The sequence below is a fragment of the Aspergillus stella-maris genome, assembly GCF_047715825.1.
Source record: "Aspergillus stella-maris strain CBS 113639 unplaced genomic scaffold BDV14scaffold_40, whole genome shotgun sequence".
Taxonomy (NCBI): Eukaryota; Fungi; Ascomycota; class Eurotiomycetes; order Eurotiales; family Aspergillaceae; genus Aspergillus; species Aspergillus stella-maris.
The window spans coordinates 87,842-103,827 of NW_027396834.1; the positions used below are offsets into that span (position 1 = coordinate 87,842).

The window sequence follows — 15,986 nt, forward strand, 5'->3', positions numbered from 1 at the left end:
ACGATGCACAACTTCTTGTAGACTAGAAAAGTTCGACAAAAGTCTTATACATAACAATCGCATCACAGCATACAAATCTTCGTTAATCATCAAAAAACCATGTTGTGTAAATGCATACGAAGCAAGGTAATACATCCCAAAGAAAAGCGAAAATTAGAATGCTATATAGGTATCTTGGTCCAAAAACCCATAAAGTACAAAGCTGAAAGTTCGGGCATCAGGTAAGAATCTCGGCAATGACATTTCCCAGCGTACTAACGCACCAAAGCACAATGAGACCGGTACCTATCTTCCGGTCCATCCGCCAGTTGTTCCAAGGTATAACAACAAGCAGCCCGACTAGGGTGACAAGAAGGGAGGCACCGCTGATGACGAGGACCTTGGAGACAGCAATGTCATATGTAACATCTGCGACCATGCTTGTCTGAGGCTTCTTAGCATGCAGCGTCATGTAAAGTCCGCCGAGGCCAATTCCCAGTAGGATGTTGAGCATGGGGCCGCCAAAGCAGGCGCTCAGTGCCATGACTGGGTAGCCCAGGCGGGCGACGGTGATGTTGGCGACGAGATCGCCCAAGGAATTTCCGACGGCGAAGACAGTCAGACCGAGGAGGGAATCGCTGATGTTGAGGATGACGCCGAGTGTTTTGAGGAGGGAGACGACTTCCGTGGCTATTGTTGCTATCCAGAAGATGGCGACGATGAAGCCTAGGAATGCGAAGACTGGGCGCCACGAGTTAGGTGGTTGGCGTAATGAGCCGCCAGCTTGGCGGATGCAGAAGAGGAGGGTGCCGATGCATATCAAGGAGAAGACAAGGGCGCATAGCCCTAGGAGGAGGAAGGTGCGTGCCGTCAAATCCTCATCAATGGCAGACCAGGCGATGAGGGCTACAAATTGGGGACCTGTGAAGAGTTGGATATAGACGAGCCACAAGTACCAGTCCCGTGGGGATGGGGCAGGTGTGTCGGCAGCTTCTCGTACAGCAGGAGCCTCGGAATCGTAGCGCCGCCGTCCCCGTTCTGACAGCGATTTGTTTGCTGCTGTCTGGTCTGGCAGGGGCTCTACGTCATGAGCTTGGAGCAGTGGGCTGTCTTCTGGTAGCTGGACAATGGGTGCCAACGACCTTGAATCATCCGCAGATGTCACGATCACAGGCACGGTAGCCTGTGTACTTTCCGGCGGCGCAGGATCGACAACAGGAAGAGTGATGGTTAGGAGAAATACGCTAGGCGCTGCAACGACCCCCAAAAGCTTTTCCCAGATTGTCTTGCCTTTCCACCCTTCCAATGTTGGGAAAAGCGTACATAGGATCAGCCGCAATGGAGAGCGTGAGCTCGGTTGCCAATCAATGAAGGACTCCCCCTCAGGGTCATCGAAAGTTGATGACCCTGTCAGACTCAATGGCGCGGGCAGGCGAATGCTCGGTACCTTGGGAGATGGTGGCCTGGACACATCTTGGAATGAAGGAAAGGGACTGGATGGTTCGGAGGGATTGCTATCCTGCCGATCCGGGTAATTAGTGCCTCGCGGAGAAACCTGAACTGGAGACCGTGAATTGGTAGCCATGTCAGTATAGTTTGGAGAATGAAAAGCATCCGGTGGCGCGAGCAAGGCAGAGCTCTGGAGCGTGGAGCCTGGCCCGGGGCTCGGGCTGCGCGATGAAAATGCACTCGATTCAGGTGACATGGTCAATGTGCCATTCTGGGGCTCAAGAATTTGCGGAGCTGTCTCGTCCACGGACGGCCGGCTCACAGTCAATTGAGGTTGCGTCGCAGTTCCAACAGGCAGTAAGTTTGGATCCAATTTCAACCCCACGGCATCATTTGCAGAAACCGCTCTTGCGCGACTAGTCCCATAGTCAGGAGAGAGGAAATCATTACCATGGGAGCGGCCGCCTTGAGGGTGAGAGGCTATTGAGATATTGTCCGGCTGTGAACGGTGTCTTGTTGTGTTGCTCGGGGTATCGGAGTACCTCTCCAGGCTGATTGAATGATTTCTCGTATGGCTTCGCGAGCGTTGAAGCGAAGACAAGACCGACTGGAACTCCAGTGCACCAACCAAACTGGGCCTGATTGGATTAAACGTATTGCGTCGACGCGCCGAAGGACGGTATACGCGCATATTATCTCGAATCTCGGCAAGATGTCGGTTGCGAGTCTCGTCATCCTCTTCTGCATCTTTCCAAACCGGGACATCGGCTCTTTCTAGAGCATCAAAATCCTCTGCTGTCGCGCCACGGAGAAGACTAGTCGACTCTGACGCAACACCAGGATCGTCTTCCTCAACTTCGTCAATGTCCAGCTCTTGATTGTCGGGGATGTGAAAATGAGACCGAGCGGCCATGTTCCTTTCTTGCACTCGACGTCGTCGCACAATGTACCAGTGCCATGTCACGACAAGCACCACATAGAAGCAATACAGCGCAACCATAGCAGCCGATTCCCAGACATGAAGGTGACCGTCCGCGAGGAGAACCATACTAAAACTGATAGCAATCACAAAATATCCGACGTCCCGGACAAAACTTCGGCGAGCGACTTTGAATGGGCGAACCAGCGCCATCGAACCAGCAACCACCGACGTTATGAATCCTGCAGCTCCAATGAGCTCACCAATGGCCAGACTACCACTGTTCGACCTCATGGCGGCAAATGTCGAGAACACATCTGGACTTCCATTTCCAAAGGCGAGGAATGTGACTCCAGTCAGACTCTCACTCAATCCAAGGAAACTAGCCAGTGTGCTAAGGTCGATACACAGAAAGTCACTCGCGGCGATTCCGATGGTGCTGAAAAGAAGAGACAGCCAGAGAACGATGATGATGAAGGCCAGTGGCTTGGCATGAGCAAGGTTGCAGTAGTATAGTTGCAGGTATGAGAAAAAGCCGTCTTCCTCGTCTAGGCAATTCGAGCGAACGAAGGAGCATTGGTCTCGAGCGTTGCGTACTAAGCGGCACTAAATCATTGACTGTTAGCATGCCTCTAACCAGTTTCCAGGGAGTGATGGTACCTCTGGCTCATTTCCCCGCTTGATGAGCAGACCAGCCGAGGGGTTGGAGACGTCGGAGATACTGCTCCATCGTCCCAATCCCCAGCTGGCAGTTGCAAGGACGGTGAAGATCGCAAGAGTCAAGAAGAAAGAGTGAGCAGAGTATCGGCGTCTTTGAGGAACCGAAGCTCGAGGAAATATAGAAGTCAATTCTTCGAACATGGTGGACGCAGTGACGGGGTCATCGTGGAGTTAAGGCGGGGAGGTTCGAAAGTGCGATGACTGGGAAGATTGCGAGACAAAACAAGGGGAATATAGATAAGAGGAAGAGATAGTCTAGCTTGTAAGTCTAACAGGCAGCGAAGAAACCCCAAACAGTACAGTGGATACAGATATGACTGCAGTGAGCAGCATCGCGAGTTGTTGATTGGAGGCCGTTGGTCACTTTCCGGCTGTTCTGTGATGTCACGGGTGAGGCTTGTTATGGCTGTGCAGTGAGAGTGAGGGAGTGTGGCTGTGCACGTGATGTAACTGGCCTGAGGTTGCTGTGGCACGGGCGAACCACACTTTCTTGTTTGTTGATGGTTCCTTCCTCTTTGTTCACATCCCGATTCTCGACCTCATCCCTCTGCGCATCGCCCTCAAGGCCATGCTTCTATCGCCAAATCATCGCTGATCAGTCGCCCGTTTCCGTTTCCTTGATTCTCGCTTTTTCGACCATCGCGACCGCCGCGTCGCAAGGATTGCGCTCTTCCGGATATCCCTCACTCGTGTTGTGCTGGGGAACAGCGATAACGATACACCATGCCTCGCGTCTCAAAACACCGCCGTTCTAACGGCGCCGCCACTCCCCAGAAGAACTCGCCTTTAAAGTGCGTGCTTCCCGTAGCTTTTTACGGGCGATGCTAATGACTTAGAATCCCACTGAACGATGATATTGGGGAAAAGGCGGCCCGTATGGGGGCCCGGCAAGCCCTGCACGACCGCCAGATGGACCAGATCAAGGCCGCCGTCAAGACACCAATGCCGCCTCGCCGATATACCATGCATGATCGATCAAGCCCGAGCCCCGGAACGCCCCAAGGCTCCGGTCACCGTAGCCGCGATAGCGATGCTCACAACCGCCGAGGAGTCACACCAATGAAGCGTGTGCCAATCCTAGCCAACTTTGAAGAATGGATGAAGATGGCTACCGACAACAAGATTAATGCCAACAACTCGTGGAACTTTGCCTTGATCGATTATTTCCACGATATGTCACTGCTAAAGGAGGGAGATAGTGTGAATTTCCAGAAAGCCAGTTGCACTTTAGATGGATGTGTCAAGATCTACACGAGCAGAGTGGATAGTGTAGCCACAGAAACCGGAAAGCTTCTAAGTGGTTTAGCCGATAGTAGGGACAAGAAGGCGCGCGAAGCCGAGGCTGAGGGCGAGGGTGCTGACGATGACGAGGACAGCGAGGAGGGCACCAGTAAACGGTCACGAAGAAAGGTATGTCTGTCATTGGTTTTATCAGAGGGCTAGCTAACAGTTCTAGCGCGCCCATGAGGCCACACTCGCCCCGTCATTTGCCTCCCTACAACTGAAAAAGTTCGAGCTCGAGTTCTCGGTCGACCCGCTGTTCAAGAAAGCGTCTGCCGATTTTGACGAAGGTGGTGCAAAGGGTCTTTTACTGAACCACCTGTCCATCGATGGCCATGGTCGAATCGTTTTTGATAGCAGCGATGACGCCGTGGACGCACCCAAAGATGGGGACGATGCAAGAGCCGAGTCCGAAGCTCCCGAAGACTCCGAAGCAACACCGCAGCCACAACCCGCAGATCAATCCCGCGACGACTCTTTCGATGCAGGCGTAGAGATCGATATCGGCGATCTGGCCAGCAAATTCTTTCCGGATTTCGAACGTCTTGACGCGCAGGATATCTGTCCTTCATTGAAGAACTTCGACCTTGGCGATCCCAGTGGTTCACTGGACATCCCTCTTTTGAAAGCTCCTGAAGAATGGCGGCACGAAAAGGGTGATGAAACGCAGCAGGATGCATCTGGAATTATGTTGGATGACGACAATGCTGTTGGGTTCGATGATGATGACGGCAGCTTGGCTGGCTTTGACCTCAGTGATGACGCTGGGTTCGGTGGCGGTGGTGAGGCCTGGGCTCGTGAGGCCGCCCTTGAGCCCATGCTCAAGGTGCACCGTGTGGATATGGAAGACGAGGAAACTCGAATTGAGGGAGACCTCGATAATGATGATGCCTATGCGATATCGCTCAATCACCAGCCAGGCAGCCGGGACCACGAGAACATTCTCAGCTATTTTGATAACGCGTTGCAGAAGAATTGGGCTGGCCCAGAGCACTGGAAGATCCGACGTATCAAAGAAAATGCCGCTACATCCGCCGCTAACACGGCGCCAAAGCAACGCAAAGAAAAGGAGCCGTTTGAAATCGACTTTTCTGCGCCCCTTGACCCGTCTGTGGCTGAGTTGATATATACCCCAGCAAGTTCCAATTCGACAATATCCCTTCCAAAGACCCAATGGAAAACAAAGGGCCGCAATCTGCTCCCGGATGATAAGCATTTCAATTCGCGACAGCTGCTTCGTCTGTTCTTGAAGCCGAAGGCCCGTATGGGATCAAGGAAACTGACAGGTCCACGGAGCTTCAACCAAAGACGTCAAGAGCAGACTTCTGGCCCTGGAGAAATGGATGAGGCCTTCTGGGCGAACCACAAGACTGAAGACACCACTGCAGATGAAGAGGCAGCTCCTGGGGCGTACGATGCCAACTTCTTTGCAGATGACGATGGTCTTGCATTCCCCAATGGCATTGGCCTGGGTGATGACGACGACGACAACCTTCCATTCGCTGACGCCAGAGAAATGTTGTCCCCTGCCCCAGGTGGAGGACCAGGGGCCGCTGCTGGAGAAAACGGAGGAGCAACCGGGCTGACAGCCCTACTGAACATGGTGGGCGCAACTCCTGGTGGCTCTCAGCTCCAAGGAGGATTCGGATCACAATTAGTCACGCAAGGTGGTCGGAGAGCACGTCCCGACTACGTTGCATATGCGCGAGTGGCCAAGAAGGTCGATGTTCGTCGTCTCAAGACAGAAATGTGGAAGGGCATGGGTGAACAACTTGTATCTGCCATGGAGTCAGGCAGTCAACCTGCTCCTAACCCCCCTGAAGAGCACAATTCAACTGATGACGATGGGCCGCCAACACCAACCCCAATGCACAAACGCCCAAGGTTGTCTTCAGACCTTGAAGGTTCCAAGGACGGCCACTTGAAGTTCACAGACGTCATGAATTCGCTCAAAACCGTGTATGCGCCGGAGACGCTGCGTGATATCAGTACATCTTATGGCTTCATTTGTTTGCTTCATCTGGCCAACGAGCAAGGACTCATCCTACAAAATGACGACGATACCAGCGGTCTTGGAATGGGCAAGTTGGAGGAGATATTTGTCAAGAGGGATGAGAATGCGGTCCTTGATGAGGCGGCCATCTAAACCTAAATGGCTTACAAGCATTACTGTACAAACTTTTGAAATCCCTATTGTTTAGTGATTGTCTCCGGAGTGTTACGAGAGGCTATATGAGTGATGTGGTTTTGAATACCTTTTGGATTCTATAGGAGTTCCTGGTGTTCGGATAGTATATCGTCTTCTAAACCATGGTTCCTTGCAATTAATCATCTTGTTCGGTTCTTGCCCTCCGGCACCATTCATCAAGTGCATAAAGGTCGTGTGCCTCCTATCAAGTAGACTACGAAAATTGATCAAGAAGTAAGGTAGATAGATCCTCATACTGTTCTGGGTACTCGTCTCGCTCAGTGGTATACTTCAACAGACATAAACATCAACATACAGACATAGCATAAACGAATGAAGCGGTTGAATGGTTTAGGGCCAGTCAGTCTCCGTCAACAAAGATACAAAAAGAAAGAATTAAGTAAGGATATTGTGGTATGGCCCAAGTCCAGTCGGGCTTCCAACCGCCATCAGACATTGGATATGTTAAATATGTACGCCGAGTCCTAGTAAACTCCAGAATAGAAGAGTGTTGGTTATCCAATCATGGCCTTGCCAGGCAGATGTCACCGTTCTTTTAGTGTTTTGTTTTTTCTTGTTTTTATGTTTTTGTGCTCAAGGGATCGCTGGGAGTGTTCGGTTGACGTGATAGAAGCATCAACGTACTACCTACTGGCGGGCATCTTGAGGAAAGCTCGGTGTCATCGGCGTAGCATAGGCATCAGGGATAGGCACAGCTTCATAGGTTCGCTCTCCCGGTGCGGCGCCCATGTGCTCCTGGGGAGGAGACGGCGTAGGAGCAGGAGCTGTGAACTCTCCCTGATCCGTTTTCGGAGTAGCGTGCTGCACGCGAATGGGAGGCGGCTGGAGCTGGAAGGTCGGCTGCGGTCTGGTTGGCGAGACAGGCGTAGCGAACTGGGTGCCTGGTGCTTCGCCCTTTTCGGCTTCCGAGTAAGGATCCTTCATGGTTGTTGAGACCCATGGCGACTTTGGTGTCATTGGGTATCCTGGGGTGTTGGGCGCGGATTGAAGTCGTAGCTGGGCAAGGTACAAGTCTGATCTTGCCTTGTCTCGGCGATCCATGGACTTTGCAAGCTTGCGCTTGGACCAGAATCGGTAGAAGACGACGGCGTAGATGAGAATGACCAATACCTCGATGACGATCTCGATGACTGCACAAACAAGGCCCCAGTCCTGAGGCGGTTAGTTCTGTTCTGAGAGGTGAGAAAATGAGAGTAAGTACCTGAAGACGACACAAAAGCGGATAGTCAACAGCGTCGGCAAAGACCGTCGACCTTTGGTTGCCTGTAACGCACGACCAACCCCACATATCCTGGTTGCCTCCATTAGATTTGGAATGCTGGTAAATTGCACCGACAACAACCCAGAGAATGAGCGTGAATCCGAAGAACCCAACGGAGAATATGGAGTAGTACACTGCAACTTTTTCTGCACGCTTATAGCCACGCTTCTTCCATGTCCAGAAGACAGCCAGACATGAAACTAACGATAAAGCAGCAGTCGCAAGTAGCAGGTATTGCGGCCAAGGGTTCGTACCAACAGCCCACGCTGTGGTACCGCTTCTCGAAGGCAAGTTCTTGGTCGCATGGAAGATGGTCAAAGTCACAGCCAGAATTGCGAGGATGATCAGACTGCAGCCAAAGCTGACGAAACGAAGGAATATCTTGGCCACTCTGACACGAGTTTTGATAGCCTAAAATCCAAGAAACTCTGGTTAGCTCGAGTGCGAGAAAGGACGCAGATTACATACCAAGTCCTTTGCATTCGCCTTCTCTGCCTGCTTCTCTTGCTTTTCGACCTGGAATTCTTCACGGAACGTCGGACTTAGTGGGTTAAGTGTGCGAGCCGGGGTTCCAGGAGCCCTCAAGGCGCTCTTCAGTGGCGATGCTGGGGCAGCATGTGCCAGATGTGTAGGATCCTGGGCGTTCACATAGCCGAACCCAACATCAGAGACATCAGGCTGATTCTGCGACTGGTTCGGAGGGTCTGCAAATGGTGACCGGCCATTTTCCGCAGCCGTTGGCGAGTGAATCGCGGTTGCTTCCGCGAATCGAGCTGATCGAGGGCTCTTTATCGGTGCAGCCACCGATTCTGGCGAGCTATTCTCCGCCCTTGGAGGCTGCGACGATGATGCCATCGATCGTCGGTTATTACCGCCAACAAATTCTAGTGGGGAGGTTGGCTCGTAGGTCTGAGGCGAGATGTTTGGGCTTTCACTTGGGGCGGGCATTGCGACGAGAGCCGGCTCTCTTTTCTTGTTTTCTGACGGTGAACTGAGCTGAAACTGAGGCGAAGCGAGTAGGATTACTTCAGAGAGTGAACATCGAGCTTGTATATCAAGCGCTGTTCTTGAAAGTCGTACAAGGTTATTGTCGCTTCAACACCGTGCACACTAAGAGCTTGTCAGCAAGCTGTAATAGACAAAGAGGTCTCGGTTGTGAGAAGTCAGTACCTGTTTCAGTGAGAACAAGCAAGCTGTTCAACACTAAAAGAGTAGCCTTGTAATATCGTCAGCCTCAGCTGAACTTTAAAAGCTTCGGGAACGGACCTTGCTCGAAGTAAACCTCTATCTACCTGTTTTCGATTAACTGGCCTGTATTGCTTGAGTGCTTGGAGATAAAGCAGCGAACCCTGCGCTGCTTGTACCAAGGTGCAAACCAGTGGTCAAACCTGAAAAATGAACGTTGCAGTAAAAGCAAAAGGAGAGACGGAGGAGAAGTGTCAGGACCGAGAGCGTGCTTGCAGTGATTATCTATGATGGGCGGCAGTCACGCTCTCGCAGCGGGTGGGGAGGGGACCCCATCATCCCATCGGCCGTGGGAAATGGCAGTAAGCGCCCAGCAATATGCAGAGAAACCAGAATGGATGCGATGATTGGACGAGGGTGAACTCAATAGTTGGCCAGGAACGCAGCCTTAGGGTCAAACTGGCTGGGAGAAGTGGTCGAGCCGGGATGTGACTGGATGGTTGGCGCATCACTAGAGTAGCAAGCCTGGTCTATCACAGTGGGGATAGCCGGGAGCCTACCAGAGTCCAAACGGCACTAAACCGTTTAACCTCTCAGTGCGCACGCTTCTGATGCATGTTTGTCACTCGATTAGCGAATGAGGGCCGTGGGAAGGGTTGTTTGGCAGTCAGCTTAGCGCCAGGGTTGATCGCCTTCTGGGCCAGCCAACCATACGGCGCGCAGAACCGCTGGCCCTCGAGGAGGGGGTGAATTGGCCTCTTCTGGCTGAGGCCATTCGGGATGCAGATTCAGAGACGGGATCTAAAGATAGACCTCGATAAATGAGAGCAGCTGGAGTCGAGACCGAGTTGATGATGGTTGAAGTCCGAAGGGTCTCGAGAGGTTGAAGGTCGAAGGTGAGTTTCGCTGACTCTCTATCTAAACTGTGGAGCCGCTGCCTGAGGCCGTGAACCTTCCTGACTGCACCTTCTTCACACTCTTTGTCTGCCTCGCAGAGATCGCTCGCGCTATTGTTCTATCTATGCATAACTGACAGGATAATCCCTCACTTCAGATTCATGACTGAGCGCTTGGCCCCAAGAGTTTGCATATGGAAGTGATAAAATTGCCTCCCTCAGACTCAGCTCGCGATTCGTGGACCAAAGGTACCTCTAGATATGTACCTAGCATGACTTGGTGCGTCCTTAGTCGCCCATTTTTGTGATTGACTGGGATGTTGAGCGCTATCAATCCTAGTCTCAGTTCAATGTTCTTGCTCCTCTCTGTCTATCACTATCACATCCTGGGTTTGTCTTCAAGTATCACCTCCCAAGAATAGTACTCGACATAGTGCGCGGCAGAGGTTATAGACGTATCAATTCCTAATATGCTCTGTTTCGTAGAGCATATCAGCCTGGTCGACAATATACAGTTGCTTAATGTTCCTCGGACGAGCTCTCTACCAGCAACGTAGCAGCAAAAGCAAGGCGCAGGAGTAGGGCTATTGGCGCTCAGAACTAATTTCAACCATTGTTACTACGGCGCAATATTGTTGAAATGGTCAATGGTGCCACTCCTCTATCTCTTTCCCAACAGCCGATAGCCTCCTGCACCATTGTCATTCCTGGGCTTCATGCAGGGTATAAGGGTTTTTCACTGCTTGTGCCCAAGGTCTATCGAGCCCTTCTTCAGCGATGTAGAGCAACGGGGCATCCTTAAAGCCATGAAGAATGGGTAGAATGAAATTATCATTCATGGTATAGTATGGCTGGGGGTGGTATCTGCTGTATTTTGGAGGCCATGGAAGATTGATGATGTAGTACTCCGTACCAGGACAGTGATAATAATTTGTCTTGTTGACTATTAAACCTTTTGATATCGAATGGACGAATCTGTTTGGAGACTCCAGCGGCAGTTCCCTTGTGCTCGGTCCCAAGTTGCTTCAAAACAGTGCGTCGGAGCATTGCTAGCTCAGAAGCAGCATGGACCAGATGAATCGGACCTCCTCAAACATGAATCTCTACCAATGCCAAAATTTGATCAGCTCTAATCACGTTAGCATACACATGAGGCCATCCCATTGACCATGATATAATGATTGATTCAAGTCCTGCCCTTGTCAAAATGGCCCATTTCTGCCGGCAACTAGCAAAGTTTCCGATTGCGTCGGGCCATATCAGTAACAAGGTAGAAAGAATGCTTAGGGGCTGCTTTGGCAGGTTTTACCACCTTGCGCAACTTTTGATATTCTCATTCCATCCTAGGCTTGAAGCAGTCGTACCACCTCAGTGCCATCAATGACCAAGGAACAGGACCCAAGCAGGGTGGACATCGACACATGAGTACCTTACATAGATGCGAGATCCGGTGTCTGGCAAGTTTGACTGTTCTAGAACAGTCGCATGACGAAAGTGCATGTTCAAAGTACACTGGAAAGCGTTGTGAGACGCGCAGGCCACAATCAAGCCTGTAGCAACTCTTCCGGGAGTCATCAGATCAAGCGCATAATAAAGCGACAGTGCCTTGTCCTGAGGTTCGATCACTGGAAACCTGGTCTGATGTTAACAAGTGATAAGTGGGTTTTGGCGGGTTTGCTACAGCAGCGCAGGAAGAGCGCCTGGTGGCAGAACCCGCCAGATGACGTTGAAGAATGAGCGGTAACACATGCTTAGCACGCTATCAGGAGCACCCTAAAGGCGTTCTCGAAGGTCATCAAATAGCTTCAGAGTGGTGATAATGTCTATTGACCCCGCGAAAATGATTTGGTATGCTCGCCATTGTCGGAGAATCATCATGAGGGTACTAGCCGACTGCTCCGCGCGGAGACTTGGTCCAGTCTCGCAGTGGGGTAAGAATCGAGGCGAAGTTGAAACTGGGGCCTCGAATGTAGCATCCAGCCATTCACCGTCCACTGAAGCGTGAGGGACTGAGACTTGAGGGCGAGGCACAGCCTTTGGGGGCCCTGCTTAGCCACCTTGTGGCCTGAGGACCATCATAAGCCGCGAGGGCGACAACGTTTCAGTGTCAAACACCGCCTCATTCTTATTTTCCTGTTTTCTTGAAGACATTGGTCACCGTCTGACAATTCGGCAGTTGTCATGGGTAGAGCCGGGCAACCGGTGGCTCATTGGCGAATTTGTGGGTATGGTGTCTGTGAAAGTGCAGCCTTTGCAGACTATGCATGCCCAGTCTGCCCCAACCCCACCTTGATGGCCTGTACATATACATCTCAGTCCAAGGTTATGCGCCGAAGCCGGAATCTGCCGGCTACTTGGAGCTTTAAAAGGATCTTTTATACTTTGACCGCAAGTCAAAGTTACGTGTTTCTAAGTTAGGTACGGCGACGCTGGAGCCCACGGGAGGCAGGTCGCAAAACACGCGCGATTTATATAATGTAGTCGAAGTGCGGTGTCGAAGCGAATCTATGATCTGCGCTCAAGGTCTGTATAGATACTTCTCTGCAGATTTTCCTCAATTCAAGAAACCGGCCCCGTTTCTATTCTTGTAGGTGCTTCGCTTCCAGCAAGCCAGCTTGCGCCTCTCTGGTTCCTGGCTGGGGTATACAAGTTCAGAGAGGCTGTACCGTAATTTACACCGGGCGCCGGGCTGATGACGGCGGCGGCAGCGCCGAAGCGTGCAGAGCCGCTGTAATGCGGTCATGGGGCGTAATACAGACAGGCTCCAGCCACTCTCTTTCCTCGTGTTCTCTGGAGTCTGGAGAGTCCATCGTCACTTCTTCCTTTCTCCCTCTTCCCTTTGCTTTCTCTGCGCATGAGCTTATTGGGAGCCTATCGCTTGTATCCCCAGATTCAAGGCCCGACTCATAAATTCAAGTTGTGTTTTACTACTCCAGAATACTCTCCATATACCCTGTCACCCCTCTTTCGCGCCGCTCAGAAACGCCAGCTGCAAACTACCCGACGCAGACCCATCTTGCCTCGACCCAAACAGTCCGTTCCGCTCTTCAGCTTTGAACTGTTCCTCATTTGCATCGGACCGCCAATCCATGCCTCGCAGCTCACCAGTTCCAATCACTGTCCATACTGTTGCGCCTTATCTTCTTTTCCGCATACCGTAAATTTCCCCTTCCCCTTTCCTTATTATTCGCAATCCTCTCTCGCGAGCTTCTCGTTTGATTCCGGGCTACCTTGTCGTTCTGGTCAACTCGGATGCTCCAATCTATTACATATACTTTGCAACATTCAATTCTTAGCAGTCTGCTTACTCAGTTACGCAAAACAGAGACGGAGAATCGCAGCATTGTCCCTGTACACATAACTCATCGCAGCTTCTACCGCGCTGTGCAGCCTAGTTGAGCATCCCGATCTCGCCGCGCATCCGCCACGATATCTGAAACCTTCCACCCGATGGGTTGAACCCACAACACGCTCTGATCGAGTGGAGAGAAAAGCATTTCGATCCTGTGACGAGGCTCATCCGCTATTTTTACCCTTGCACAAGGCCCGTCGTCTGTTCTTGGGCCTAATTGTCTGACTAGACGCTGCAAAGGCTGAGCATCCCGTCAGCTTGCGCCACACTCGAGTTTAGGTGAGCGCCCCACGCGACAGCAGCGCCTCTCTGAGGCATCTATCTCTCTTCTCCTTCCCTGCCCCCAATCACTCTGTTTCGGAATTCTATTTGCGCTTTTATGGTCTGTTATACCCAAGCGCTGCTACCAATGTGCTCTGGGCCCATTCTAATCTTCAACCGCTAACATGATCTCTACTCGCGTAGCTCCTTCACATCATTACTCATCCTATCGAGGTAGCGTGATAGATCCGTTACCCATGGCCGCGTTGATGCAATCAAACAACGAGCCCGTCGCAATTACCAACGCCCTGCCTGCCCCGTCGAATCCCATAACCTCCAACTCACCGGACTCCATTGCCTTTTTGAAACAATCCAAACCCGATTCGACCCTCACGTCCATTGCTAGCGCAGGGTTAAACGTTTCGCGATCAAAAGACCCCTTGCCCTCTATGTCAGCAACACAGAACTCTGGCTCTGCGGAGCGACCGCTGGACCACCAGACGGAAGCAGATCAAAATTCTTCGCAGGTAGCGCGAGAAGCCCTCGGCGCTACAGAGAAACAACATACCAGCTCCGTTGGCGACTCATTAACTATGCATGCAGATCAGATGCAGGTAGACTCCCACACTGTCTCTGGAGAAACAGGCGAGCCGGTGTTCAACGCTGCCGAAAACGGCACATCTCTAATGAACTCCTCGACTGTAGCAAGTCCCGGACCTATCGAAGATTCCGTCTCTCATGACGGAGACCAGCCGCGCCACCGGGATGATAGTGACTTACAAGACAATAACAAAGCGTTTTCGTACCCGATGCCTACGGGTGGTTTCAACGATCCGCGACGTGGGTTGAGCCTGCCGAGCTCTGGGCTGAGTAAGGCCGGTCAACGATCTCCTTCGGCCAAGAAACATCGCTGCCCGTATTGCCAGACTGAATTCACCCGACACCACAACCTCAAGAGTCACCTGCTTACCCATAGCCAAGAGAAGCCTTTCGTATGCACGACCTGCACATCACGCTTTCGACGATTGCACGATCTCAAACGCCACCAGAAACTCCATACCGGCGAGAGACCTCATATTTGCCCTAAATGTGGGCGCAGATTCGCTCGCGGTGACGCTCTTGCGCGCCACAACAAAGGTCAAGGTGGCTGCGCTGGGCGTAGAGCAAGCATGGGAAGCTACGCAGGCGAAGACGAGTATGGTGATGTCGGAACCGCAGGCGCTGAAGACACCATGGACGGACTTGTTTATGCCGAACCGGAACGCATGGACGAGGAAGAGGAACGCCGGTACAATATGCCGCCTAGCAATAAGAAACCCGATTTGTCTACAGATTCTATTGCTCGCTCCAACAGTGTGAGCAGCTATCAAGCACGCCAATCAAGCACATATCCACCTCTTGTGGCGACCCGACCACCCCCTGGGGGCCTTTATCCTCCCCAAATTAGCCATGGCGGCTCCAGTGGCTCACCTTCTCCAATATCCCAAACCGGCAATATATCCTTTCCCTCTGCGAACCAGTCTTCTGGCCCTTTTGCGCCTCCAAACATGACTGACAGCCCAAGACCGCTCTCGCCAAATACGCTTTCTTCTCACCAACTTGGACACGCATCGGATAATATACAGCTTCACCATCGCGCTCACTCGCCTGGCCTTGCGCCCCCATTCGCACAACAACCATTCAACCGACCAGCTCCTCAACCCTCTGCGTCTGGACTAGGCGGACTTCCACCACCTCAGCCGGGGGCCCCTCAACTTCCTCCCCCACCTGGGCTAAATTCGTCGGAGCCTCGTTTCTCACTTCATTCACAGAACTCAGTGCCAAGCCCTGCAGCCCCCGCTAAACACACGCCTTCACACAGCCATTCGAGTAACCACGGCGGTCCACTATCTTTGTCTAAAGAAACAGTCTCGACTAATAACGTCCACGACCCAAGTCTGTTTGAGCATCGAGGGGAGAAACTCTGGGAGTACATTCGATCAGTCCACGAAGAAATGAACGGACTGAGGTCGGAAATGAGTGCCCTCAAGGCGCAGGTGGCTTCATTGACTGCAGCTGGTACCGCTACCACGCAGCCCTCTTTGGATGCAGGTTCCGCGAGTGCAGTGCAGCGTTGAATATATATATTTTCTCCACAGTTTCCTTCCGACAGCGTCCTGCTTAGCGATTGTCATGACAGAGTATTGGTCGTGACCTAATATGGGATCTTAAACCATGCTATATTCTTTCGATATGTGTTTTTATCTTGACGCCGTCGATGACACGATTATATTGTTCAAGGGAAGGCATGTTAATCCGCAGTTCTGATCGGGGTCTACGTTTATGCTCTCAACCTAGCACTGGGCATTCTGCGTTTTTCTTTTTGCTTCTATACCAAGGATATATGCGCAAGTCTCTATTGTTGTGTGGTGTCTATGGAATCATTGTTCTTATTGTTAACCTAGCGACTATGATATCATTCTCATCTCCATGTA

The 15,986-nt window shown here is 51.7% G+C and overlaps 5 protein-coding genes across 5 annotated transcripts; 3 read left to right on the top strand and 2 right to left on the bottom strand.

Moving 5' to 3' along the window:
• On the bottom strand, positions 1-3,544 carry BDV14DRAFT_88715 (sodium/calcium exchanger protein). Its single transcript, XM_073777784.1, has 2 exons — positions 3,008-3,544; positions 1-2,953 (listed from the first exon to the last, which is right to left on the bottom strand). Exons 1-2 carry the CDS (start codon positions 3,206-3,208, stop codon positions 218-220), a joined length of 2,937 nt encoding a protein of 978 aa, XP_073626495.1. The 5' UTR covers positions 3,209-3,544; the 3' UTR covers positions 1-217.
• Positions 3,545-3,790: 246 nt separating this feature from the next.
• On the top strand, positions 3,791-6,494 carry BDV14DRAFT_190830 (condensin subunit BRN1; the record flags this gene model as incomplete). The annotated part of the gene is made up of 3 exons (XM_073771392.1): positions 3,791-3,858; positions 3,904-4,477; positions 4,524-6,494. The coding sequence occupies 3 exons, from the start codon at positions 3,791-3,793 to the stop codon at positions 6,492-6,494; spliced, it is 2,613 nt and encodes an 870-aa protein (XP_073626496.1).
• Positions 6,495-6,827: 333 nt separating this feature from the next.
• Positions 6,828-9,113, bottom strand: BDV14DRAFT_88789 (uncharacterized protein). The gene is made up of 6 exons (XM_073777786.1): positions 9,085-9,113; positions 8,989-9,021; positions 8,287-8,928; positions 7,759-8,229; positions 7,121-7,709; positions 6,828-7,097 (listed from the first exon to the last, which is right to left on the bottom strand). Exons 3-5 carry the CDS (start codon positions 8,764-8,766, stop codon positions 7,185-7,187), a joined length of 1,476 nt encoding a protein of 491 aa, XP_073626497.1. The 5' UTR covers positions 8,767-8,928; positions 8,989-9,021; positions 9,085-9,113; the 3' UTR covers positions 6,828-7,097; positions 7,121-7,184.
• Positions 9,114-12,714: 3,601 nt separating this feature from the next.
• Positions 12,715-13,422, top strand: BDV14DRAFT_88894 (uncharacterized protein). The gene has a single exon (XM_073777788.1). It carries the CDS (start codon positions 12,754-12,756, stop codon positions 13,258-13,260), a length of 507 nt encoding a protein of 168 aa, XP_073626498.1. The 5' UTR covers positions 12,715-12,753; the 3' UTR covers positions 13,261-13,422.
• On the top strand, positions 13,423-15,808 carry BDV14DRAFT_88887 (C2H2 zinc finger protein). Its single transcript, XM_073777787.1, has 2 exons — positions 13,423-13,530; positions 13,717-15,808. The coding sequence occupies exon 2, from the start codon at positions 13,770-13,772 to the stop codon at positions 15,627-15,629; it is 1,860 nt and encodes a 619-aa protein (XP_073626499.1). The 5' UTR covers positions 13,423-13,530; positions 13,717-13,769; the 3' UTR covers positions 15,630-15,808.
• The last annotated feature ends 178 nt before the right edge of the window (positions 15,809-15,986 follow it).